The sequence below is a fragment of the Salminus brasiliensis genome, chromosome 8 (assembly GCF_030463535.1).
Source record: "Salminus brasiliensis chromosome 8, fSalBra1.hap2, whole genome shotgun sequence".
Classification (NCBI taxonomy): Eukaryota; Metazoa; Chordata; class Actinopteri; order Characiformes; family Bryconidae; genus Salminus; species Salminus brasiliensis.
The window spans coordinates 20,585,239-20,612,849 of record NC_132885.1 but is presented as its reverse complement, the minus strand read 5'-3'; the positions used below and the strand labels follow the sequence as shown (position 1 = coordinate 20,612,849).

Sequence of the window (27,611 nt, the reverse complement as noted above, 5' to 3'; positions counted from 1 at the left end):
TGTAATGTTGATTAGAGTTAAATAGTGGTAATTCAAATGTGCTTTTTTAGGACTATTTTGCTTATCACCACATTGAATGTACCTCTGCAATATAAATGGATTTTAAACAAATATATTTTAAATCAGAACTTTCCCGTGATGTAGCTTCAGAGGCCTTTTATCAGGTCCCCATCACCGCCACTGTCAACAGTACTGTACAACACTCTCTAGAACAGAGCATTTCCCACCAAACCTCTCTGACTGACTACATTTGAACCATTTTAAATTCTGCAGAACTTCTAAAAAATGAAATTCTGTGGAATTGCCCTTTAAGTATGCATTATGTACTGGTCTGATGACCTCATCAAACAGCACTAGTATACTAGAAAAAATAGTGGAATATGTCAGTCGACTTAGACAGAGAGTTTTAGCAAGGGAAAAAAACAGTAGCTGGTAGAGAATGAACAGTTGCCACTGAACATACAGAGTAGCCTACAGTAGTCTTTTTGTTGTACATTGAGCCTTTTTTTTTTTTTCATTTGTAAATGTCCTATTTGTCATTGCACAAACGTGTTGACATTTGTGTTGTATTTACTTCCCTTTTATCCAGTGTGGATTAGTTGAGTGAAACCATCACAGAGGTTACTTTTGTAAACAGTCCGCGGTTGTAGTGCTCAGTGCTGACCACCAGCTGGCAGTGTGCAGGCTCTTCTTCAGTGTTTTAATATGGCCAGTGCTTGTGTGGTGCAGTCTCGCTGGGGAGCACATGCAGGAGAGCTACACTGCATGTCCAAACGTCTCCATACACAGTGATAATGAGACGGTTCAGATGATGTACCCATGGCTGGCACAGGCTTTTTTTTCTGTATAATATTCTGTATATTCTGTATAATATCCTGCATTGCCAACAAAACCGGGACGCTCTGGAGTCTAAGCTCGCAACACCCAACGCCAAGCGTCGATTGGGGGGTATAAAGCCCCCACATTATTGGGCTGTGAAGCTGTGAGGATCTGGAGTGATGGAGCTCCATCTGATACGTTTGGGATGCGTTGGAGGGTCGGTTGTGATCCATAGTTAATCATCCAGCATCAGTACCAAATCACACTAATGCTCTTATGGATCAGTACAATCAGATCTTCACAGCAATTGTTCCAATGTCTAGTCTAGAAAATGTATAATAATACCAAATAATAAATAAAAAAAACAAAGGCAGGTGTCCACACACTTTTGGAGGTTTAGTGTATTTGACATGTGTCCAGCTGTGAGACAACTGCAAAATCTTTACAATTTTTACCATTTTATCTGCCAGTAAACCCATCTGATATGCCACTGCACGCTGGACGTCGTTAAATGGTGCGAAATCGCGGCTCACGGGGGCGGGGCGAGGTCTGACGTCATCGAGCTGGGTGACGGAGTAACAGGGCGAGTCTGAGGCTCTATACATTACAGAGCAAGTGGATGCAGAGCTGCAGATACGCATAAAAACAACAAAACAACAAAACACAGCTCTACAGACATCATGAAGATGGAGCGAGTCCGTGACTGAACCGTAAGTCTCCTCCTCTGCCTTTTCATCACAGCCGGGCATGGTTTACGTCGCGGCTGACTGGAGTCGACTGAACGGTCGCTTATATGAAAAAGCAATAAACAGACCGTGGTGCCTGTGAGGACAGGACCGACTGGTGATTCTAGGTGTGATCGCCTGTCTCTCGAAGGGCTTGTTTACTGTTAGTGGTGTTGGTACAGGACAAGGACGGAAGAGCTCTCTATCGCAGCGCTCGAGCTGGTCGAGCGATTGTTTAAACGGGCTGTCTGTGTTTCAGTGAGGACGGGAAACGCATCGGAGATGCTGTCGAGCTCAACGGGCTTTCAGTTTGTTCAGCGTATTAAATGCTGGTGGGATTTGATCTGCTGCGTTCATGGCTATTGAACAGGAGCTGGATCATGAATTTCCTGTTTCACAGATCATTATTGCTCTGGATTCGGGTTTGCTGCAGACAGGCTGAGTGAGACTCAAACGGGCAAGGCCTGCTTTTCTGCCTGATTTCAAAGAATCTGCTGCCTGATGTTAAAGGTATTGCTGTAGTGCATCCTCAGCCACATCATCATCATCATCATCATCACCATCACCGAGGCAAGTTTGGCATTATCAGTGCCAAACACACTCGTTGTTGTAGTTGTAAAGACATGAGCTTCACTGTTTGAGCATTTCTTCTTCATTGTTTTCCTCTGTTTTTCAGGTGCTCACTCATTGTCACTGCGTTGCTGCTTGCTAGCCTACAGTTTTCTCTCTGGAGGGGTCAGAGACGTGCTGTGCTGTGGTTAATTAGAGTTATTGATTGGTAATGGAGAACAGACCTTCATTGTAATTATCTCAAAAGCTGGCAATGATGAAAACTCTTCTTTAGACTCAGCATTTGCACATTGCAACTAAATCCAAATGTATAAATATATACAACAGAAAAATTTGTCAATTATGTCAAATTTGCATTATGCTCCTCTGTTTCTTCTAAGGGTCTATCATTTGCTGTCAGTGATCAAAAGTAGGTATACTTTAAGACCAAAGTGCGTACATTGGGAGTGGGGTAATGCCACACACACTTTGCACTTCATTCTTTTCTGGAATCCTGTGTTTTTTTTAACAGGTATCTTTTCTTAGATTTCCATAGTCTATGCCTAGCACACAGCCAGGCTCACAATTGAAGTAGCTGTTAGGGGCTTCTTTTGTTTACCAGAAATTGTATTGACGCTGGATCTTACAATTAAAGGCCATGTTGAAGTTGAACATATATTTAACATATATGCCAGGTTCCAGTCCTCATGGACCACAGCACTTCAGACCTACACGTTCTCTATCCCTAAATACACCTGGTATTTGTTCATGATTATATAAATTCAGAGTTTTAGAGGAGGGAAAACAGTTATCTCTGTAGACCTGTGACCTGGAAGGAACCCGGTTTGGCCTATCTGTTCTAAAGCGTGAGGGATCAACATCAATCCGTACAGAGGAGCCTTTGAAAGAGCTAAAGGTGAAATGACTTAGACTTCCATGCAGTAGGAAAACAAGCACATATAGTTCTAGGTCAGCAACTAATGCTGATGGCAGAAATGAGTGATTCTAGACCCACTGCCATTTTGGCCACAAGCAGCTTCAGCTGACCCCATGCTCTGACCTCTCCTTGTGGGAACAGAGAAATGAGCGCTTCTGTATTAAAATGAGTGTTAAAGTCTGTGTCAGTGAAAAAAAAAGCATTGAGCTAAAGGCTAAAATTGTACTAAGTAGAGGCACAATCGAATGCAGGATAAATGCTCAGATATGTCACTCCTGTCCAGAACTAAAAGTTATCTTCAAAATGGGAACAAGTATATACATTGTTAACACTTTTTAAATTCAAGTTAATCTGAAGTGGCTTCATTTTGGAGCATTTCAGTGATCTCATTCATCATAATGTCAAAGACAGCTACTTGTGGTTAAATGATATCAGGAAAATATGGAAATAGGTGTTGTATTTGAGTTGCGACCTCAATAGAGTGTAGAATAAAAGCCATTTACAGAAAGGTGCCTTGAGAGCACATGTCATGAAAGTGAGAGTGTCAGTTAGTGAGTGTTATTGAGGCTTTGAGGTATCAGAGCTGACTGAGGGAAACATTCATGGAGATTGAAAGGAGGAGGAGAAAAAAACAGCTTCATAAGCAAAAGACAGAGATAGCAAGAAGGACCCGCAGTGCAGCCGGTTCTGACAGTGCCTTTGGAGTGGGGAGGGATGCTCTCTTGCTGGATCTGTCAGGCCCGCTGTGTCCCAACAGGGAGTCTACTTCACCCCTTACACTCACAGCTGTAAGACAGCCACACTGTTCCTCCCCACTGCTAACTCACCCAAGAACTTACTCAAGGGCCTTTTAGAAACTAGACCACTCAGGGTGAGAGATGCTAAGAGATAGGGCTGCAAAATAGGTTGTTCCTTAGTCATTACTGCATGAATAGCTCTTGCAGTCTTTATTTGCAAGTAAAAAGGTTCAGCTTAAACAAAGGTTATTATTATGATAACTGATATTGTAGAGGGCTAAAATACCCTTAGACCAGTCCCTTAGATCAGTGTTTTTTTTACTGTGTTTTGAGCTTCTTGACTAATCACATGTTCAGATGAGTGTTTATGTAGGTACTTTGATGACTCAATGTATTTATGCAATAATTATAAAATAACAATATTATATAAATATATATTTTTTCAAGTGATATTTATGCAGGTCTTTAAATTCATTATATGGGCAGAAGTATTGGGACACCTGCTCATTCATTGTTTTCTGAAATCAAGGTTATTAAAATTTATTGGAGTAACTGTCTCTACTGTCCACAAAGGCATTCTACTAGAACGTGGAGCATTGCTGTATGGATTTGATTGCGTTCAGTGACAAGAGCATTAATAAGGTCAGGACGTTGGATGCTGTGCTGGGCCGCTTTATACCCCTCCATCACAAGCCTAGCATTAGGCGTAGTGCCAATAGGTTCATATTTTTCTGCTCCAGTCCTTTTGAGTCCTACTATTTTGGCAGTACTTCTCTACAGGGACTAGACTGTATGCATGCATTTGCACTTCTCTGTCAGCAATAGATGCAATTTAATGTAGTGGAAAGCATTAAGGTGTGTCCACAAACATTTGAACATACAGTGTATGTCCCTAGTATTTTGGCTATGTTGTGCAGCTGTGAGGTCTCTGTGAGTGCGCAGATTTGCCATTTCAACAGCAGCAGACACTGATTCATAGCACAACAAATTAGTGTTGTGATCTAATCACTGTACACCAGAAAACACATCACACAGCAAAGGATCCCCAGAAGATTTCAGTGGTCTTGCAGACTAATGGGCAGCAAACATTTTTTCTTTTCACTTTTTTTTAGCCTATATACTGCACACACACACACACACACACACACACACACACACACACACACAGCTAAATCATGCATGTCCTATAGATACCCTTACTAGTCCCTACCCTGTTTTTGTTTTGTTTTTTTTACGTAAAAGAGCTGCTTATTTCTCTACCTAAATTTAGTCTGTTTTTATTAAGATCAATGAGTGCTGGCTTAAACTGGACACAAATCTCTGACACACTTGTTACAAGCACAAAATAATAGAGAAATGAAGATAAAAGGAAAGCATGGAGAATCCTGTTTATACATATAATGATTCATCACTAAATGATGAGGTATACAGCTCCTCTAATTACAGTTTGATTAGAATCCAGCCAAAACAGGGATTAGTGCTACAGATTATTCTTTAGGGTGTCACATAAATGAATGACTGTGTTTTTTCTGTGCTCTGCAGGAGTAGTACAGGCGTCATGTGGTGACATTGTAGTGTAGCTGCCAATGTTAAGGTCGTAAATGCACACAGTAATAAATAAAGAATACGAATTCAGTTGGAACAGTTGATCTCTTGGGGAATAATGGACTAAGACAGATGATATAGGATTTCCTTTAAGTGTGGAAGTGTATTTACATTGAGCCATAGATAAAAACACGTCCAGTGTGTTCATTCATGCAGTAATCTTCACACATGACCCTTCAACGGTGGTGTCTCTACAGAGGTATTTTATGTTTAAAGGTTCTTTTATAAATTATATACCAACCTTTATATTAAATTACGGTTCTGTAGACCTTTAAAAGGTTCTTCACATTTAAACAAAAGCTCTATTACAAACGTGACAATTCTCGCTCTGGCTGGACCCCCCAGCAGGAGAGCAACTTGCTTAAGCTGTGTGTTAACTTGATTCATTTAGGTTGTCAAGTGATATGAGTAGTTGAAAAGCTTGAAACAGGGATATGTAAAGGAGAGAGATTGTGGGAGAGAGACATTCAGACATTCAGGGCTGTCATGGTTTGTTTACATCCTGCGTCATAACTGCAAAAGAACCATTTTAGAGCCCACAATATGAGTTACAGATTCATACTAAAGATCAGTTTCGTATATACACTGTACAATGTACCGTTTATACACAGAGTTCAGAGATACAAAGAGGGACAGAGACAGAAATATAGAGAAAGGCATAGTTAATGTCCATGCTAATGCCTTATTAGCCATGAATGCTAAAGCCTATACAATACATGACTTAATGACAGTATGACAAATAAGCCTTCAATACTTTTAAATTTAAAACATTACTCTATATGATTAATATAGATATATATTAATTATATATAAAATGGTTTTTTTTTACATTAATCATTACTATACAAAGATCAGCCAGTCAACTCCTGGCATACACCAAATCCAGATTTGTCCTCCAGACTGCCAGAGAGTGAAGCCTCATTCATCACTTCAGAGAACACATTTACACCACACAGCCCATGTTTGGCAGATAGACAGATCATTGTTTTTGGAGCCAGTACCAATTGCAGATTGCTAAGTAGCTCAATCAGCCAATCAAAGGCAATTTAGGTGCAACTTTGGGTGCAATTCCTTTGGACATGAAGTGTATTTCTTGCCATCTCTGTTGTATTTTAGCATGGGGGTAATGGAGTTAGGCTGTAATTAGTAGACAGTTAGTTAACACTACAATTTTATAAACTTTCTTAAGATTAATATACAGTTATCAGCCATAACATTGGTAACGCCTGCCTAATATTGAGTAGGTCCCCCTTGTGCCACCACAACTCCTCTGAAGTCCTGTGAGTCCTGTGATGTCTGGCACCAAAGGCGGAGAAGCAAATTCTTTAAGGCTTGTAAGTTATGAGGTGGGGCTTCAATGGATTGCATTAATAAGCCTTAGTTCTTTTGGAATGATTATTCCTGTTTTTAACAGATGACCTGACTAAAATATCCCACCCCTTGACAGACGCCACTGTATATCTTCTAGTATTGCAACAACAGACAATGACCAGTATGTATGTATTACTTTTCTAATACGAAATACAAATGCCGTAGTTGAGCACTATTAGATCAGTGCTTTGGGGATAAAAAAGTTGGCACTGAAGGACAAGCTCAATAACAAAGAGAAAGACTTCTCTTTCTCCTAAACTTCCTGACTGGGCAAAAATCTGAGGATGTGGTTGAAAGTTGAGGTGAGGTTTGTAAAGGACGGAACAGTAAAATTAGACTCAGTTACAGGAATAATGCAGAAGGCTGTTTTGGGGGAATTTCTGTTTCAGTATGAGTGCCAAACTCTCAGAAAGAGCACTAGACACTGTAATGGTATAGCATCATTGGCCTTTGGGCTTTATTGAGTACTTCTATGTTGAGGACCACATTGAAAATGTATTACTTTAATGTGATATGCTGTGAACTACTACAGGAAGATGACAGAATTCTGCTCCGAACAATTGGGGTTACACATAGGATCTAGCCCACCCCCTTCCGCCATACTCTAATCACTCATTACATCTCATGCTCTATCATGTAGGCACCTCCCTTCCTATGTTCCTGTGGCTGTTTATTATCTGATCAGATTTCCTATAGTTAAACATTTTTATCTTTTAAAGTGAAATATTACACGAAAATAAAAAGATCTTTCAGCTGATGATTAAGGTTGTTGTGGCCATTTATGATCAGACACAAGATCCTACACCTAAGAATAAGGTTACACATAATCACCTTTCTCATACACCAATCACCCACTGCATTGCAAGCTCTTTAAAAAGGTTAACAGGTAGTCACCTCTTTTCGTCAGTGTTTCGCTAAATTAAGCCCACAACACCTCCAGAAGGCTCCACAGTGAAGTCTGGCATTCCAGACCCACTTCGGTCCACGCTCACTTCACAGAATGTCACCAGATTACTCACAATTCCAATACTTAATATGCCGTGTGTGCTCGTGTATCAAACTATTCTGTATTTTAAATGATGAGATGTGTTCTTCAGTGTAAATTTCTATTCATTTCCCCTCCCTTCTCTGAAGTGACAGGTTTCTGTGCAAATAAATAGCAACTCCTGTGCTGTGTGGAGGCTGATAAAGGCACAGAGTCTGACTCATACGAGTGAGTCACACTTCAATAAAGGGCACTGCAGGTCACACACAGCGTATCCAATTAACATCAAATACACATCATTCCATATTTAATCTATTTCAAACTTATTTTTGCTCAGATAGAGAGATCACTTGGAAGCCCACTTCTTTAATATGAGAGCTCTTTTTGCTTTTAAGAGATTAAAGGACAGAAGCTGCACTCTGACTGAAAAGTCTGACGAGTGGGAGATCAGTTGATGAGTCAGGGTAGGGGCTCCAATATAAGCAGTTCTGATTAGGAGGTTGCTGTAGTTTTAGCACCAGTTGCTTTACCAAGTGTGTTCTTCAACTTTTAACTTCACCAGTTTTGGTCATGATCTTCAATTAGAGTTATTAGCATTATATTGCTATTACTATTTTACCTTTACTGTTATTGACTGAAAGTTGAAACTGAAATGATGGTATGGTATTATACTTTGCGATTCATTTAAATTTGTTGGTTAGCTCTGTAGTAACAATATCTGTAAAATGTAGCCCCTCCAAGTTAGCCCCTACAAGTGGCATCAGTATGAGCGCCCTGATGTAAATGTGGTTACACTGTGGTTGCTCAGGCCAGTATACTTGTATACAATAAAGCACTGGTAAAAAGTGCTGGTATCTGTTGTAATAATGACTGCAATAGCAGTAAAATTACAGCAGAATATCTGCAGTACCATACTGTATATTCACTGTATATTTAGTGTGCTGAATAGAAGAGTGTGACTGGTACATACACTATAAATATATTATGAACGCTCTCTTTGAGACGACTCTAAGGTAGGCTGCAGCCCAGTACACCCAGATGGATGGCTGGTGGGTTGTTGGGTGACTGTTATGCCGTAGGTTGCAGAGCCAGCCAAACTACCCCGTACCAGAGCACAGCCCACTTCCTGCTGCTATACACATTTGCTTTCCACCAGGCTCAGATCCCTCCATTTTTAGAGATAAGCACACATGCCTACTGGCCTGATCTCGTTTCTTTTGCTTTTGTACTATTTAAAAAGATCCAGTGACACTGGAACTGATTTAGGGGTTGGGGTTAGGGTTATATTATTGTCTTTATGATGATATGATGATATGATTTTACTCTCTATTACAGAGAGTGTGATTAATTCTTTTTTATTAGATGAAGTGCAGCAAATGTTGAATAAAAATCTATAAACTATGTATTGGAGAGTTTTTAAATAGCAGTCTTGTCAAAATATTGCGCATTGATGCATGTTGTCTCCAGTCGTGTATTACAATAAATATTGTGATAAATATTGTGGTATAACATTTTTATCCACCCCTGCACTGAATATTGTTACAAATAGACTGATTATTTTTTTAATCAAATGTTAAAATTTAATTAAAATTTAATACTGATGCCTGGACACTGATCCACATTACACAGCCATGGTCAAAAAAACACCTTTTTAAATAAAAATAATTGTCTTCTAGTAAAATTACCTACTTCATGCAGTTTCGTTTAGATTGTGCTTTTGACATGCTTATGACATGTCCTTTAGACAGTCCATCACTATTCTTGTTTTTAGACTAAACATGCTTATTGGTTTATTGACTAAGCTTGACCTGTATTCAGTGATGACATAAAAGGTGATTTATTATTGAAGCAATTCAGTCAAAACCTTAAAAGTATAGAATTGTGATGCTCAGCACTACTGGCAATATATAAAAAGCATGTTTATTATACACACTTATCTCTGACCATGACAAAATGAAAACGCATACAGTGTTTTACCTCCACTTCATTTCTCTCAGCTCATTTTGGAAAGAAAAGCATCAGAACTGGTGAATTGCATTCAGTAGTCAGTGTTACATTGAGCCATGTCAGTGTTAAGTTCAGTTAAGTTCAGTCACTGAGCAGACAAGCTTTAATCCATAATATTACCATTATTATTATTATCATTAACATTACCCAGATTCTTCACAGCGTGTTAACCTATATAATGAAAGAGAAGGAAGAGTGTGAATCTTCAAACCAATTAACATGAAAGTCTGTAATCCTGGCATGATGACTTAACCAGTAAATGTAATCCTATACCTGTAATCACACCTCAAGCGGTGTGAGATGTTGTTCCAGGGCTCAGAGAAGCAGAAACAGCGAGTGATGAAATATACTTGTAAACTTTGCTGTTATTAGTTTAAGTAGTTATGTCGACTGTAAAAAATACATTTAAAGCTCCATCACTGAAAGGTGAAATCAGGTAGGGGAATATTTCTGTGGTTGATTCCAAAAGGAATAGACCAGATCTTGTTTGTTAAATGCTTCCTCAGGGTCATGAATTATCCACCCATGGAAACAGGGAAGATGTTCTCTAGGTCTCACTGCTTCGTTTTCTCAATCCCTTGTTTCTGTGGCATCCGGTTTTAATTTTAAATGGCTTCCTTTGAACCTAAATGAATAATGTAATGGTCACTAGCGTAAAATCTTCTGCTGCCTTACATTAAAACAGGTCCTGAGGCTCAATTTGCCTTACAGCTGGTCTTGGCAGTTTTTGAGGCATGTCGAAGGCTTCATATTTGTACTCATTTCCTTCCTCTCTTTCTCGCTTCAGCTCCCCCATTACGAGGTTGTTTTATGGAGTAAAACAGGCCTGGCTTTTAGAAGATTTTACTGAAGGCACAAAGAGTGTTTGACCACTGATCTCCAGCCCTGCTCTCCTGATTCCCGGAGGTCTTTGGTGTAATCGGAGCCACGATGGCAGGGAGAGAGCGCAGCCCTCGCCACCGACCCTGGTCTGTGTACCGCGCCAACACATTCGACTTGTCCTCTGAAATGATGGGTCTCACACTGTCGGGTGAGAGAGAGCAATATGGGTTGTTATGGGTTGCTGTTTTACCATAATAAGATAAAACATACAGAATATCTCACCTGTTGTATTGATCTTAAGGTAACAGCCAGGACCCCGATGAACCAGTGCTGGAGTTCAGTTTGGGTGAGTATTAGGAATTGAAAAAATGGGAATTAATGGAACAGTTAACTGGTGTTAACAGATTGATTGCTTTGTACATATTCTGTTTAAGTACTTTACTACCTTCCTATTGGGCGTTATGTCAGACACCTTTACTATGGTTAATCAGGTGCTGATTTATGTTACAGTAAAGTATTCACCATTTACCTTGTGCTTAATGCTGATGACAGGATGGCCTCCAGGTCTGTCACTTTTCCACAGTTAAAAAGATGTGTGTTTGTTCAATTTAGACTGATTGACAGCTGACTAAAACATGTCTTATTTCACTGTCCTAAATTGCTCTAAATAATGCAGCTATTCTTTGTCAGCTGTTGGATCTATTCTGCTCATCAACAAATTTTAGCTCCAGCTACATATTTGATGTTGGATATTAGCATTTTAAAAGTGTTACTGTACACATTATGTGAGTTGTGAATATCAAATACTGATTTGCCTTATTTCTGCAGCAAGTTACGCTCCATGCTAATGGGTGACAAATGAGTTGTCTAAATCTAAATTATAATAATTAGCTAGTAGTAGTAGTAGTAATAATAATAATATTAATAAATAATAATAATAATAATAATAATGCTAACAATAATACAAATACAATCCTAATTAGTGACAAGAAAGTGGATGGATATTTGTGGCATCTATTTGTTTTTTTTTTGTTTTTTTTACATAAAATAGCATTATTAAAAAAATAAAATAATGCTATTATCATTATGACTTTCTCTGTTACATTTGTCAAAGGGTGCCAATAATTTTAAAGTCATTCCCTGGATAGTAGAGGCACAAGCCTGGATAGTAGAGGCACAAGTCTTTTTTTAATATCCTTAATTTCATTAATTAATTAATTAATGAATGAGCAGGTGTCCCAATACTGTCCATAAAGTGTATGTTTAAGTAATATATGTTATTTATGTGCTATTCTTCTTCTCTGATTTTTCCCCAGCCTGCAGTGAGTTAGTGACTCCAGCGCTGGAGCGTAAGCCCAGTAGCTTTGTAGCAGTGAGCTGCACCACTCCTCCTCAAGCTTTCTGGACAAAACATGCTCAGACTGAAATCATAGAGGTGAGGGGTACATAGGAGTGCATTGTCTTTGTTACTGTTGCTTTTGTCACAACATACTATACAGTGGGGGAAAAAAAGTATTTAGTCAGTCACCAATTGTGCAAGTTCTCCCACTTAAAAAGATCATAGGTAGACCTCAACTATGAGAGACAAAATGAGAAGAAAAAAAATCAATAAAATATAAAAAATATAAAAATATATATTTGCAAATAATGGTGGAAAATAAGTATTTCAAACTTCAGACCCGCCCGAATATGTACTGGCATAAGCAGGGGAACACGTCTGGCACTGCAAGATCTGAGTCCCTGGCGGCGTAGTGTGTTACTGACGGTAGCCTTTGTAACGTTGGTCCCAGCTTTCTGAAGGTCATTCACTAGGTCCCCCCGTGTGGTTCTGGGATTTTTGCTCACCGTTCTCGTGATCATTTTGACCCCACGGGCTGAGATCTTGCATGGAGCCCCTGATCGAGGGAGATTAGCAGTGATCTTGGAGGTCTCCCATTTTCTGATTATTGCTTGATTTCTTCACACCAAGCTGCTTGCCTATTGCAGATTCAGTCTTTCCAGCCTGGTGCAGGTCTACAATTCTGTTTCTGGTGTCCTTCGACAGCTCTTTGGTCTTCACCATAGTGGAGTTTGGAGTGTGACTGTTTGAGGTTGTGGGCGGGTGTCTTTTATACTGTTAACAAGTTCAAACAGGTGCCATTAATACAGGTAATGAGTGTAGGACAGAGAAGACTCTTAAAGAAGAAGTTACAGGTCTGTGACAGCCAGAAATCTTGCTTGTTTGTAGGAGACCAAATATTTATTTTCCACCATTATTTGCAAATAAATTCTTTAAAAATCAGACAATGTTCTGATAAATTCTCATTTTGTCTCTCATAGTTGAGGTCTACCTATGATGTCAATTACAGGCCTCTCTCATCTTTTTAAGTGGGAGAACTTGCACAATTGGTGATTGGTAAATACTTTTTTTCCCCACTGTATACTATATATGACTATGCGTAGGTTGATAAATTGATCTGTGTGAAGACATTAAAGTCTGAGAATCCAGAGAATCCAATGTTTCTTTAACAAATGACAAACAAATGACAATCTTCTCACAAACAAGAATGAACAATCATAGCTTTCATCAAAGCCAAAGAAATCCAGTGAGCAATGAGTGGGAAAGACTTAAATAACATCATGGTTTAGATATTGCTGCTGATATCTGCATTTTCTAAAGATTAGGGCAAAAACACCACAGGTCAGTTGTAAATTGAACTGTGTATTATACACAGTTCACATAAAAGTTTTATATTATGAGTATATATTTTAAATAATTTAGCTTCTCTTTTCAGGCTACGAGTAATCCAATATTCCTCAGTAGCATTGCTTTCTTCCAAGACTCCCTGATCACTCAGCAGACTCAAGTCAAACTTTCTGTCTATGATGTCAAGGATCGTTCACAGGGAACGGTGAGAAGCTTGCCTATGATTTTACATCAAAGTTTACTATTATATAGCAAATTTGTGCTTAGATTTACAATTACCATTCAATCCTTTTAGAAAATGACGATCAGTTTTTGCAGCATGGAGTCATGTGTCTTGTCTTGTTTTCTACAGATGTATCTTCTTGGTTCTGCCATGTTCACAGTCAAAGAACTGCTGCAGGACAAACATCGCAGGCTACACCTCACACTACGGTATGTGAACTCAGAATAGGAACCACACATCTTAATTTTGCTCTGTACTGTCATGTCCTTAGGACTTCTGGGAGAATACAGTTGCTTAGATTTAATCTTTGTTTAATGGCTCAGATCAGCAGAGAATGAGAGGATAGGCAACATCACCATTATTGCCTGGCAACTGGAGGAGAAGAAAGACCAGAGGGCCCCGCTGACTCGGACAGACACAGTTAATGGCAGAGTGAGTCGAGTTCATGTCTAATGCATGATTGAATCACAAGTCCCTGGTAATTTAAATTGGATGGCCAGCAGCAAACATTGCAGTCTGACTAAAGTCCTGGTCATTTTAGCCATGATCATTATTACTTATGATAGTCTTTACCCATAAAACATTGTACGTGGTACATTACATTGTATCCTTACATACACTGTGTGCTCTGTGTCACAGATGGTGTTAGCTGTTGATGAGAGCCTGACAGAATCCATGGGGTTAAGAGCAAAGTCTGCTTCTCTATGCAAAGACACTCTATTAAAGGCAGGTTAGTATCTGAACTATAGTCTCTAATGTTTATTTATTAAGTTGTATGGGAATTTGTACCATTTTTAGAGAGAAAATGACTCAAATAAAATCAGCTTTGATACTTTGCTATGAAGCAGGTGTTTATTTTAGTCCTTTAATTGCTAAAAGAGAATGAATTATCCATATGCTCCCCTTTTGTAGTTTAATGAGGCCTAACATAGTGGCTGAGGCTGTATGAGTCACTCTACTTCCAAATTCTCTACAATTTCAACTGCTTGTGAAACTATCGCTGCATTCATTAAGACAAAAGGACAGGAGTTAGAGTGATAAGCATTCAGTGTAATAAATGCATTAATACAAGCATTTCATAGTAAAATCTTCATTACACTCTACACTTCACTACAGTACACAAACATAAAGGTGCTGCAAAGGGTTCTTTGAGCAATGCCATAATAGAACCATTTATGTAAAAGAGATCTATGTGTGAAGAACCATTTGAAGGAATAAAGAAGTCTGTGTTAAGGTTCTTTACCAATTTAAAAGTTCTTCACACTCAGCTCTTTTCTAAATATAATAAAAACCAAAAATACAAATAGTATACTTTGTGACACCATTATTTTGAAGAGTTTACTGATCTATTAAAAGTGAATCTTCTGTATACATGAAGTAAATAAGCATAGATGTAGTGTAGATATCAGGCCCAGATATGCACTTGCTCTCTTAAGATAAGATGACTTATTAACTGATTTGTAGTCAATCAGTACTGACCTAATTGATTTACCTTTTTGGCACTAACCTGCTCAGTGGCAGCAAATCTAAATGAGCTATTTGTATAAATCTGACACATCGGCATCAGGAAATGGAGATGTTCATTTTTGTTTACTGTCCCTGTCAAATAAACACATCAAGAAAGTCATTTATTCCTGCATTGCTGCAGTGTTTGGGGGAACAATATCACGGATGTACCGCTTTCCCACCACTGATGGCAACCACCTCCGTGTCCTGGAACAGATGGCAGAGAGCGTGTTGTCACTTCACATACCCAGACAGTTTGTAAAACTGCTACTGGAGGAGGATGCTGCCAGGTATATGCTGTAACACGTGTGAAAGTGTATGTTAGTACATATGTTCACAAATTCGGAATCAGGAATTCCTCACATATGTTTTGCTTTTTGTATTCATGTGTAAACACTTCTGTGTGTGTAAAGGGTGTGTGAGCTTGAGGAGTTGGGAGAATTGTCACCATGTTGGGAGAATCTGAGAAGGCAGATCATCACTCAATATCAGACCATCATCCTCACCTACCAGGAAACTCTCAGTGACCTTCACGAGTACAAGGGTAAAAAGCCTTTCCTAATAGAATGTTGGAGAAAATATATAAGCTCAGACCCACAGTGGCATATGTAGTACATAGGTATTGCAGCATTTGTCACACACTTGAACACAGTCTGTACATCTGGTACAATAACTTAAAACCACTTCTAGTCCAAGTCTTTGAATACCTCCACCCTGCATACTCCAAACCCTGTACCCTGTATCCCTGTAGCTGGTGCTTGTCATTTGACATGGTAACATTAGGCTCATGTGCAGTTGCTCCAGAGCATCCTATTCTCTTAAATGTAGTACTCATAATTGGATGGCTGTGTCTTCAATTGATGCAGTAGTACTTGCATTTGGCAAATAAACTAACTAGAATAGGTGCCTTAATATTTTATATACTGGACATGTAGTTGTTTATCTTGTTTATATTGCAAGTGGGTCTTCCTACCATTTTGTCTACTCGTCTTGTGATAACATATGGACAACATATTTACAAACAAATCAGTAACAATCCCCAAAATGAAATTCTGTTTTGAATGGACAACCATGCTTGCTCAGAAATTATTGCAGTGCATTTAACAATAAAGGCAGCATCAAGTTTCTTTCACATATGCGGTTACATGTTACTTTGGCCAGTGTGGACTTGCTCATGGCCCAGGTTCTGTGGTTGCAGATTTTAATGACTTTTAGAGACAAAGCTAAAGGTCCCATATAATAGACTGAGACAGAGTGAAGTGAAGGTGAAATGCACATTGCAGTTTTCAGGGCAGTGGCACTTCAGGACCAGGAAAACACTGTAGTAACTAATAATATTCTAATAGCTTGAAATATAAAAGATAACAAGCCAATACAAAGCTACCATATTTCCAATGACAACATTACCTGCATTTTACACTAATTCTCCATATTTCTGTCATTTTTCTGTTCAGGTCCTTCTTTCAAATCCAGTACTTTGAAAGCAGAGCGGAAGTTAGAGTTTGTGCCCACCAACCTCCATATTCAGAGAATGAGAGTTCAGGGCGAGTCAGGCTATGGTAAGACATTCTCTTTACTGAAAATATTCTGTTGCATCACACAATATCAGATGTTATGCCTGTTAAAGCAGCACTGTGGAATTTCTTGTTCCTGGCTCCCCCTTTAGTCGGGAAGTGTAATTTGAGTCACCGCTAAAGGACACTTTTTCTGGATAAGCTAAGGCCTTCAGAACCGTTGCTGAAAGTAAAAGAAGCTTGTGGACTGATGTGATACCGAAATATTATCAGATTCTGGACATATATGAGTTAGGTTAGGCAGCATTATGCAGTTCTTGCTGCAATTATCAGCACGCTGCATTCAGAGTAGCAACAACAGTAATGCTATTCTCCCTATTACAAGTCAGTAGAGTGTCACATTGATTTTAAAGCTGTTAAGGTAAAAATGCTGTATAGTGTTGGTGTAAGGCTTGTCTCTCAGTTAGTTTGGTTCATCAGACAACTTTCATCTTTACAGACCGAACCTATGATGTGGTCACTATTGGAGCACCGGCAGCCCATCATCAAGGTTTTAAGGGCAGTGGACTTAGGAAACTAATTCAGAAGTTTGAAGAGACCAAGAAACAGTAAGATATACACCTCTATCGTCAATATTTGATGCAGTGTCTTATATCTAACCCTTTCTTTAATGACCGAAATTAAACAGCACTGGGTTTCCAGACACAGATGAAGCCTAGATTCAGCCTAAAATAAAATGACTTTTCACTAGAGACAGTAAATTAAATCTAAAACTGGGTTTTAATATCTGTTTGCAAAGCTGAATATAGAGGTCTCAGTCTTGTTAGAATTAGCATTGCTGTGTATCAAGGTCAATGATATGTGATCACAGAGGTTGGGCAAATGAAGGCCTGCATGGTTGAGGGCTCATGATTGCTTTCTCTGGAAATATTTGCTCTATGTTTTTGCTTCTTTTTCTAACAGTGGGAATTTAAAGCTTTTCATTTTATTTCATTCTCAACTAATCTATTTGCAGTAGTAATCATTTGCTTTTTATGTTTGCTTTCTAATCAGTGCATTTGAGGATGAAGGGTGAGTTTTGGGGATGCAGATTTTCAAACCTTCATTTTCATTAGTGCTGGTGCTCCATCATGTGTTATATTCGGTCAGTGTTTGGCCACTTCTAAATTTCATTCCCATAAGTCCCATGCTTCAGAGTCAATCAGCAGTGGAGTTCAGGGAATGTCTTTTTGACTGCTGTAGAATGTCCTTGTGTGCAGCACTTGTGTATCATGTATTTGTTCATATATGTGTTCATGTTTCACTATACAAATGTGTCACACGTGTCTTTAATCAACATTACCATTTAGATAGGAAGAAAACAGCAGACAGGTCAAATAAGGAGGGTTGATGTTCCAGCTTGTACAACAGTGGTGGGGAACTGACGGGCGAAATCCAGAACAGTTTGTTGATTTCCAGACTCTTGATAGTCAACTTGATTGTTAACTGCTTGGTTAAATCAAAGATGTTTAGGCAGGAAAAATCACTAAACTGTTCAAGAAGTTCCCCACCACTGTTGTATGGACTGAATCTCCTAACTCACATCATTTTCTCTTCCCAGTGCTGGAGAGTCACGTCCACAGTCCATGGTGTACCAGCCCCAGGATGTGGTGCGAGCAAAAGAGATAATCTCCCACATTAACACATTGAAGACTCAGGTCAGCTACTACACAGAGCGCTTGTCCCGTGCTGCTAAAGAGAGGTCATCTAATGCACTAGAGAGGACCCTCGCCATCCTGACAGACAAGGTCAGACTGCCTGTTGTTTGGAGCTCTTAATACCTCTTTCTTGTACTTTGTGATGTTACATAGTTTCTTTTCCTGTTCAGTCTTTTTTTTGTGTGGCACCATTTGTTCTACTCCTCAGTTTCTTATGTTATTGTTTTCCTTTTGAACCCTTAAGCCAAATCATTAATCATAATCACTTTTGGGGTATATTTCTAATTAACAGTTTATGTGTAAAAGTTTATTTTGTGTTGCGTTTAAACCCTGACTACCAGATAGCAGTGTTCTGTCTTCAAGACCCACTGTTCTAAAAGTGAAAGAAAAAGGTTACTTTATAAGATTTTATACATACATTTTTTTAATACTATGGCAGTTTTCCTGAAATTAATTTACAGTATTGCAATATGTCACAATATATTGAGTCATAACCCCTGTACAGTGATACATATCATATTGTTTCTCGCCAATACACAGACCAGTATATCAGTATGATTTCTCTTCTTTACTCTTTGCTTTTTGCCTAATTGTGCTCTTATTCAAATCATTGTTATAAATAAGCCATTTCTCATTTCCTCATTAGTTTCACATCCTGCAGTAGACATTTCATACTGATCTGTCAAACATTTCAAGCTTAAATTTCAAATATGACATCCTTCAATAAAAATAAGTCTTTCCATATTGCTCTTCTCTGTCATTTACATTGCTGTTATGAGGAAAGGTGTAATCCGGATTAAAAAGCTCACTCTTCTCTATTCTTCTCAGACGAGGCAGCTAGTAACAGTATGTGACAATAAACTGCTGGCCTCAGCCATCCAGGCTCTGAGCTCAGCACGGCCAGAGTTCGTCGCTTCTAAAGCCTCTCCATCTGCACCAGACACTGAGCGTGTGGTCCTCCGCAACGACCAGGGATCTCCACAGGCCAAGTGGAGTGGGAAAGGGAACAGAGCCTCCATGAATGTGGACTGGCATGAAGAAGAGTGGGTAAGCATCTGCAACTAGCTCACAGCATCATGGAAAATGAGAATTTGATGTAGTACTTAAATGTTGTTTATAAAGGGCTTAAAGTGGCTCAGCAGTCTAAATTGCTACCATTATGGCCTTGCAAAGTTGAATCTTGAGCCATGCAGCTTTGCCATCAGCAGCTGGAGTCCGGGAGAGCATAGTTGGCCGTGCTCTCTCTCCTCATCATTCTAAAGCCATGTTGGCCAGCACAGGTGTCGGTTAGCTGGTGCAGTGTAGCCCGCGACCCAGCACTTTCCTCCAAACGTGTCAGCTGTCTGGCAATGCCGCATCGTTAATTGCGGCAATTGGGTCAATTGAAAATACCAAATTTGGAGGGAAAAAAAAAATGTAAAAAAATAAAAAATAAAAATTCATGACATGCAGTTATGTAACATAATATACATAACATGCTGTTTACTGCCAGACATACAGGTAATATATGGAAACACAAAAGAATCAGATTATCATATACTATTTGTCTTCCCCTCCCTCTTTTACTGCAGGAGAAGGTGTGGTTAAATGTGGATAAGAGTCTGGAGTGTGTGATTCGTTGTGTGGACAGGCTGATAACAAGAGAGAGGCTGCAAAGCGACAGCAGTGAGGACGTCTTCCTCTCTGATCCACAGCCCAACACCAGCAAGAGAGGTAGCGATGGAAGCGCGTTCTGGATCAACCCAGACTACAAGCCCTCCCCCTTCGCCCTCTCTACCCCGCTTTACTCATCACATCCTCACTCTGAGTCACCTTCATCTTTACAGTCATCCTCCTCTCTGACCTCTGCATGCGCACCCAGTTCTCACAGATCCTCCTGTACGTCCAGAGACTTTTACAACAACTAGTTTGTGTTCTGAAACTTTGAGCAGTACTTTTTCTGTGTTTTCGGTGCTTTCAGTTTTACATCCTTTTTTAACGCTGTGTGAGATCTTGTAATTTCCTGTTTTACATGGATTATAAACTGTGCTAAAATTCTCATCTTATTCCCTAAACTCTAAACTGCCATCCTTAGTAGAAAAAAATATCACACCTAATACTAAGACAGTTATTTTTGATGTCCCTGAAACTTTTCTGATTCTTCCCTCTACAGACGGAAGCCCCAGTGTTGAGGGCACTTCTCCAGGTAAGTCTGATTGTGTGGCAACCTTAACATGGACCAGTTGAGTTGCTGGATCCATGCAGTGTCTCATCACCACTACTTTTCCATATGTGATGCTGCAGGTGAATGGAGTGATGCTTTGTATCCACTCTTGACCACACTGAACGAGTGTGTGGCCATGATGAGTGACAAGGCAAAGAAGTCTATGGTGTTTGTGCTGATGCAGGACTGCGCCCCTACCATCGGCATGAGTTTAACACTACAGTACCGTAGAGACGTGGTCTTCTGCCAAACAGTGAGAAACCTCACATGCAGACATGCTTATCTAAACACACATTATTAGCTACTAAAGAGAATAACACTTTACACTTTGCATGGATACTGAAAGTAACATAATACAAACAAAAGCAAATTTGGCTGCCTTTCCAAACTGATTTAAGTGAGTACTTTAATTTCCAAATGAGTAAAATACACTCACCAAGCAACTTAATAAGTCTTGTGTTTATTTATGCAATTATCTTATCAGCCAATTGTGTGGCAGCAATTTCTGATGTTTGAAGTCATCACTTGAATGTCACAGGCTATTTGAGTACTGTTGCTGACCATGTGATCTAAACAGAATTTTAACATTTTGAGGAATCTGTGCCCTGTCTGGTATTAGTATACTGTTCCTATAAATTGCTTGGTGAGTTTATATTACATCAGGTATTACATCATTAATGCCTGAGGTCAGACTTCCTGTTCAAATACAATTCATCCACTTAATTAGGGATGAAGGTTTAGAAGGGGTTAGAATAATGTACACACTTGAATTGTGTATATTGTAACCTAATATATATATATATATATATATATATATATATATATATATATATATATATATATATATTTACACACACACCACACAGACACACACATTACATCATCAGTTATTAAATGTATCAAAATCTTTTCTTAGCTGACGGCTGTGATCTGTGGGTTCATAACAAAGCTGAGGAATTGTCTGCGTGAGGATGGCTTCCTCAGGCAGCTCCACACTATTGGCCTACTGGTTCAGTTTGAGGGTCTACTTAGCACGTATGGTAAGTCTAGCTGTCGTCCCTATGTGCTTGTATCTCTGTTTACTTGCTTGCAGGTATAGCATCAAATTAACACTAGTGTGATTTTTTACTGCTATGTTTATGAAGTTGAAAAAGTGACTAAAACCTAAACATCTAGAGCCTGAAGACAAATGATCAGTGCGCTTTTAAAATATGAGAATAATAGAAATCTCTGTTGTGTTAAAGGGGAGGAGCTGGCTATGTTGGAGGACATGAGCATTGGCATCATGGACCTTAGAAATGTCACTTTTAAGGTCACCCAGGCAACTTCCAGCTTTGGTCCAGACATGTTGCCAGTTATCACAGGGAACCGAGATGGGTTTAATGTCCGCATCCCACTGCCAGGGAACATGTTTGATGTGCTGCCACGGGAGATTCAAAATGGGATGCTACTGCGCATTCAACCAGTGCTGTTCAACATAGGAATCAATGAGCAACAGACACTTGCAGAAAAGTAAGCAAATAAACCTTGCGCATTTATTCTCATCTTTGCTTGCTTGTAGTAGACCAGTGTTGCTAAATATCTTTTTTTGTTTAAGTATTGTGGTGATATGAAAATAAGATAGCAGTATGTACACCCCATGCTAATGGACTTCTTACTACCTGAAAGGTTTGGCGACACGTCACTGCAAGATATTGTAAATATGGAGAATCTGGTGCGACTCAACTCCTACTATGACCAGTTCAAGGAAGTGCTTCCTGAGGATTGTAAGTCCTATACAAGCTCCGAAATGTGCATCTTTCATCAGATTTACACGCTAGGACAGCACTGGTCATTTAAGCCAGTTGATTAATATTTATTGGAGTGTTTATGGTTTCACTGAGGCATTATCTTTTTCCCCAGGTCTGCCTCGATCTCGCAGTCAGAACTGTGTACCAGAGCTACTGAAATCTCTCAGTCAGATTTTGAACACTAGAAAGAGCAAGAATGTCGACTTCCTCTGGCAGGCAGCAGAGGTATGGTCATTTTACATCTGCGCCATAATTCATAGATTCATTTCTATTCATTTCTACTTCTATTAAGTCTTGTAAAAATATCCACAGTATACCAGTGACTGTAACGACATGTAGGCCTCATTATGATGTATGTGCGCAGTACTAGTAAAATATGTAGAAACTACAAAAAGTACAATTATTATTATTAATAATAGACAAAAATAGCCTTATTAGCTAGCCACCGTATTTGATGCAGCATGTAATTTGCTGTCCACTAAGTGAGACAAATAGACTACAAATGCACTATATGTTCACATGTTTAAGTAGCAGATAAACATAAACCTATTAGCACCATACTGAATGCCAGGCATGGGCTAGAGCGGTCGAAAGGCCCACCAGCATTGAGGTGTAGAGCAGTGGAAATGTGTTTCACTTGGATGGTGCTCCATCCAATACTTTTGGGATGACTTGGGAAGGAGGTAGGGTGGTGACCAACATCCTGACCTCACTAACGCTCCTGTCACTCACTGTGCAATCAAATCATTACAGCAATGCTCCAATATCTAGTAGTAAGCCTTCCCTGGACAGTAGAGACAGTTACGCCAACATAAGCAGGATAAACTCTTTAATATCCTTGATTTCAGAAGAAACCATGAAAAAACAGTTGTCCCAATACTTTGTCTCATTTTAACTCAGATCTATCAGTCACCATTTTCAACTTCAGCTAAAATTAGACATTATCCAAGAGACACTGTGAATGCTCCTGTATAGTATTATGTACCTGATTGCCCTTTTCCATTATTTGCTCACCTGCTGATGTATTAGGTGTGTCGCCGCCTGAATGGTGTGCGCGTGACCAGCTGCAAAAGTGCAAAGGACCGAACGGCCATGTCCGTCACTCTGGAACAGTGTCTCATCTTGCAGCAGGAGCACTGCATGGCCCCACAGGTTTTCACTCAGGCCCTGGACTGCATGCGCAGGTGAGGTTGCCCTGCCACTGCCTTTTATGAAAAAAAGAGCAACATGCCAGTAATGAGTGCACAGAACTTAGGTTTCCACAGACAGATGATTTGTTCAGTATGGGTAACTGACCAGTAAAGGCCTAGCACTATATTGTATATTGCATTATTTGAGACATGGTAGTCAATGCAAATGCATTTAAAACAACTGAACAACTCAGCACTGTGGCTATTGACCGGAGAAGGTATTTCTGGATACTGGATAGGGCCTCCTTTTGCTCGTAAGACAACCCACATTCTTTGCTGTATTAGAAACAGTTCTTTGAGATTCTGGTCCATGTTGACATGACTGTGTCATACAGTTCTTTTCATGCGGTGAATCTCCCGTCCTAAAGGTGTTCTATTGGATTCAGGTCTGGTGACTGGAAATCCCACTGAAGAACACTGAACATATTGTCATGTCTATCAAAACTAGAGTCAAAAATTGTGGCCTTTCTGTTCTTGGTTGACAGAAATGTAACCTTTCTGCTGTTGTAGCTCATCCGATTCAAGGTTTAACATTCTGTACACACCTGTGTTAGAGCTACCATAGTCTTTGTGTCAGTTCAAACCAGTCTGGCCATTCTCTATTGACCTTTTCTGTCAACAAAGTGTTCCTGTCTGCAGTTCTGACTGCTGCTCACTGGATGCTCTGGATGTTCTTCAGTAAACTTTAGAGACTGATGTGCCTGAAACTCCCAGAAGCAGTTATAGAAACTTTCAAACCAGCTTGTCTGGCACCATCTATCATTCCACACTCAATCACTGAGACCACATTTTTTTCCTCATTCTGACTATTGCTGAACAGTGCCTGATGAAGCTAGCCCATATCTCTATGATTTATGCATTGCACTGCTGCTACACAATTGACTAATTAGATAAGCACACAAAAATGCATAGATGTACAGGTCTTAATTATATAGTGCTCAGTTAGTGAATAATACAAGAAAAACTAGTACCCAACTAAAATAAACATTTGTGGCCCATACTCATTTTTGGGGGATTATGAATTTGAATTCCAGTGACGCCACAACTAACAAATAACAAAGTAACAAGGTAAGGGAAGGCGCATTTTCAGGCACTGCTGAATTAAATTGTACTAAATGGAGACACCTGTATCCATGTATCATTTCAAACTGAGGTATGAGTTAGCTGAAAAAAATTTAACTCTCTTGACCTGTTATATTCTTTCTATTGTCCTTCTGACGTGGTTGGGAAAAAGACACTATACACAGACTAAAGATTTAAAGAATGAAATATAACCAGGAATATTAACTAACAATGTAAAATAGGAGCATTTAGACAGTTTGAAAAAACATGCATCTCCATTTCAGCAGTTTTTACATTTTTTACAAATATTGACAGGTGTTCTTTACATCATGTCAATTTTATGATATATAGGCCAATCGAAACACACAAACTGTTTTTTACATTGACATCCATTGAACTTTAAGGTTTTTTCCTTCCCCTGTGAAGTTGACATTTTAATGTAACCATGACTGTATGCACATTGCATATCCAGTTGTCTGTACACCCCTATAACTATACCCTTTCCACCATCTCTGTCCATAGTGAGGGCTGCAGGAGGGAGAACACCATGAAGAACGTGGGCAGCCGAAAGTATGCCTTCAATTCTCTTCAACTGAAAGCCTTCCCCAAGCAGTACAGACCTCCAGAGGGCACTTATGGAAAAGTAGAAACTTGATATGAACAGTGGTCTATTAGCCAAGCTCACCTTGCTCTTTACCAGGCTCTTCCCCTGACCCCTTTACTCCGTCACCACTGATGTAAATGAAACTTGGTGCAGTGAGTGCAATCATGTACGCTCATTGTAGCTATCATACCGTATCCGCATCAAATCCATATTAGACAAGATTGCATTGCTCACTGCTTTCTTCTGATGCCTGGTAACTGTAGCAAAGGTGATCAAGACAAAGACTGGTGGACTGGAATTTAAGTGGTTGTTTCATGTTAAGGGTTTGTAAAAACCCATGTAAATCTTTTATCCTCTAACAAAAACACTCAGTTTCAGCACAGTGCTGACGACTGAAGCCATCCACTAAAATCCCCCCCATTGCAAAGAACACGGTTCCTTCAGTCTGTGATTGGTCAATAGAGAACTGAATTTTAACACACCTGAATAGACTGTCTTTAGCTACTTTGCCTTTGGTGGCAGGCCTAATTTCTGCAACATAAAAGGTAAATATATCAGCACTATAAATGTAATGAAAAATGTTTTCATTATCCCTTATACTTTTACCAGATTTGTGCATGTTCTTAAGTCATTAAGGGATGTGTTTACTTGTTAATAGACTGTATTTTCAAGATCAGTTTAAACACTTATGACAATTAGGCCCAGCCTGCTAAGCAGCTGAGTCCTTTAATGCACCAAATATATACATGAGCATTGTTCTACATCACACATTAACACATGGTACTGTAGCTGCCTTAAGAGTGTCTACTGCTGTCTTCTTCCCTAAATGTGACTTAAAAGTAAAACAAGTAGAATCTACTTACAAATACACTATGTGTCCAAATGTTTGTGGACACCCCTTCTAATCGATGCATTCGGCTATTTCAAGTTGCACCCATTGCTTGACACAGCTTGTCTTGTCCCTGTATAGAAGTAACACCAATAGAATAGGACTCTCTGGAGCAGATAAACATGAACCTATTGACCCTATGCCTAATGCCAGGTGTGGGCTAGAGGGGTGTAAAGACCCCCAGCATTGAGCTGTGGAGCAGTGGAACTGTGTTGGAATGATGGTCCTCCATCTGAAACTTTTGGGATGAGTTGGAGATGAGGTGGGGTTGTGATTATTAACAAGGAATGAGCAGGTGTCCCAATACTTTTGTCCATATAGTGTATTCAGCATACCATCATTCTTCCCTCAGTTTGTGTTGTGGCACAGTGTGTCTTCTCAAGACCTTATCATAAGGGTTTACATATAATGCTTTTAAATGAGCCCTTTAGCTTATATCAGCACTTACATCTTGTGCATTTTACGGGTTGTTTACGGGCCTTTTTCGTTCTGTTGCCAAGCACAGGTAATGTTTATACATTAAATACAGTGAAATGTTGTGAATAGAAATTAACATACTTTTAGAGTTATGTAAGAGAATTAGGACATGATTCAGTTGCTGGTAGTTCAATTAATGTGTGTATATTGTGTTATGCAAATCTCTTTGGGTTGGATTATGATATCAGAAACCACTGCTTTTATCATGCATTGTCTCTTGTTAATAATGCATTACATTACTCTGCTATTATTTATTTCATTTCAGTGTGAACCTTAAGGTGCCACAAGAAAATGAGAAGCTCCACAGGCACACAGTTCGACACCATAAGCATTTTAGTTAAGCACACACACACACACACACACACACACACACACACACACACACCTGGGCTGAACCAGTCCCTGTGTGACTGTTATTGAGTAAGCTATTTGGCAAGATGAAGTACATGTTTAGAGCTGTAACATACAGGACGAGTAGATGTGTCTTGCACCTGTCTGCATGCAGCGAATCCTTACAGACAACTAGGTATTGCACTATTTAGTAGAACAACATTCTCCATGTTTAGCATATATATATATATATATATATATATATATATATATATATATATATATATATATATTACTGTTTAGCTTTTCCACTTTATGTAAAGACACTGTAATGTGAATGTTTTTTCAGGCTGTTTATTTTCTATTTTTTCAGTTTTCAGTTTTAGTCTCTGTGAATCTGTATCATGTTGACATTCGCTTACTGTACTGTACTGATTTTGTTCTGCCTTGGTTTTAACTGCACAGTCCTGGACCTAGCTGTAAGTAATGCAAAAATACAAAGAATTCAGTCAGACATGCAGATATTAAAATAATGAACATCACAACGTTGAGTGTTTTGTGTTTCGTAAACTAACAGCCATTCTCTCTCTCTGTCTCTCTCTGTCTCTCAAAACCAACAAAAAACAAAAACTGTGAAAAGTTGAAAATGCTCAACATATACATATACAAACATACATGACTGTTAGTTCCATGTTCATGTCTTTTATGTTCTAATTTAAACTATCAAACCAGTTTGGAATGAATATGGAATAAACCATTATTAATATTTTGTCTATTGCCCGTGTCCAAAGAATTACTTAACACGGCAAAGGAGCATCTCTGAACCTGTATGAATATGAATAACCTGACCAAATGCTGCCATCGGAATCTGCCCCCTGACCCT

General features: G+C 39.2%; 1 protein-coding gene across 2 annotated transcripts; it reads left to right on the top strand.

Annotated features, from left to right (window-relative positions):
* The first annotated feature begins 1,362 nt into the window (after positions 1-1,362).
* inpp4aa (inositol polyphosphate-4-phosphatase type I Aa) lies at positions 1,363-27,273 on the top strand. Of its 2 annotated transcripts, none has more exons than XM_072686070.1 (24): positions 1,363-1,529; positions 10,523-10,765; positions 10,859-10,903; positions 11,874-11,992; positions 13,332-13,448; positions 13,596-13,675; positions 13,790-13,898; positions 14,106-14,196; positions 15,115-15,262; positions 15,386-15,516; positions 16,427-16,531; positions 16,986-17,094; positions 17,540-17,557; positions 18,087-18,273; positions 19,012-19,230; positions 19,755-19,896; positions 20,336-20,368; positions 20,467-20,639; positions 21,303-21,426; positions 21,631-21,898; positions 22,055-22,152; positions 22,289-22,401; positions 23,206-23,360; positions 24,951-27,273. In XM_072686070.1, the coding sequence occupies exons 2-24, from the start codon at positions 10,666-10,668 to the stop codon at positions 25,081-25,083; spliced, it is 2,817 nt and encodes a 938-aa protein (XP_072542171.1). In that variant the 5' UTR covers positions 1,363-1,529; positions 10,523-10,665; the 3' UTR covers positions 25,084-27,273. The 2 variants fall into 2 exon arrangements, with proteins under 2 accessions (XP_072542171.1, XP_072542173.1); XM_072686072.1 differs by lacking the exon at positions 1,363-1,529 and adding an exon at positions 1,590-2,054.
* Positions 27,274-27,611: the final 338 nt, after the last annotated feature.

Excerpts from the sequence above, each read along its gene's own strand:
- inpp4aa (XM_072686070.1), top strand. The coding sequence starts at position 10,666 with ATGGCAGGGAGAGAGCGCAGCCCTCGCCACCGACCCTGGTCTGTGTAC. Across the intron at positions 18,274-19,011 it reads TCGCCATCCTGACAGACAAG|ACGAGGCAGCTAGTAACAGT; the intron begins GTCAGACTGCCT and ends TATTCTTCTCAG. Across the intron at positions 23,361-24,950 it reads GCCCTGGACTGCATGCGCAG|TGAGGGCTGCAGGAGGGAGA; the intron begins GTGAGGTTGCCC and ends CTCTGTCCATAG.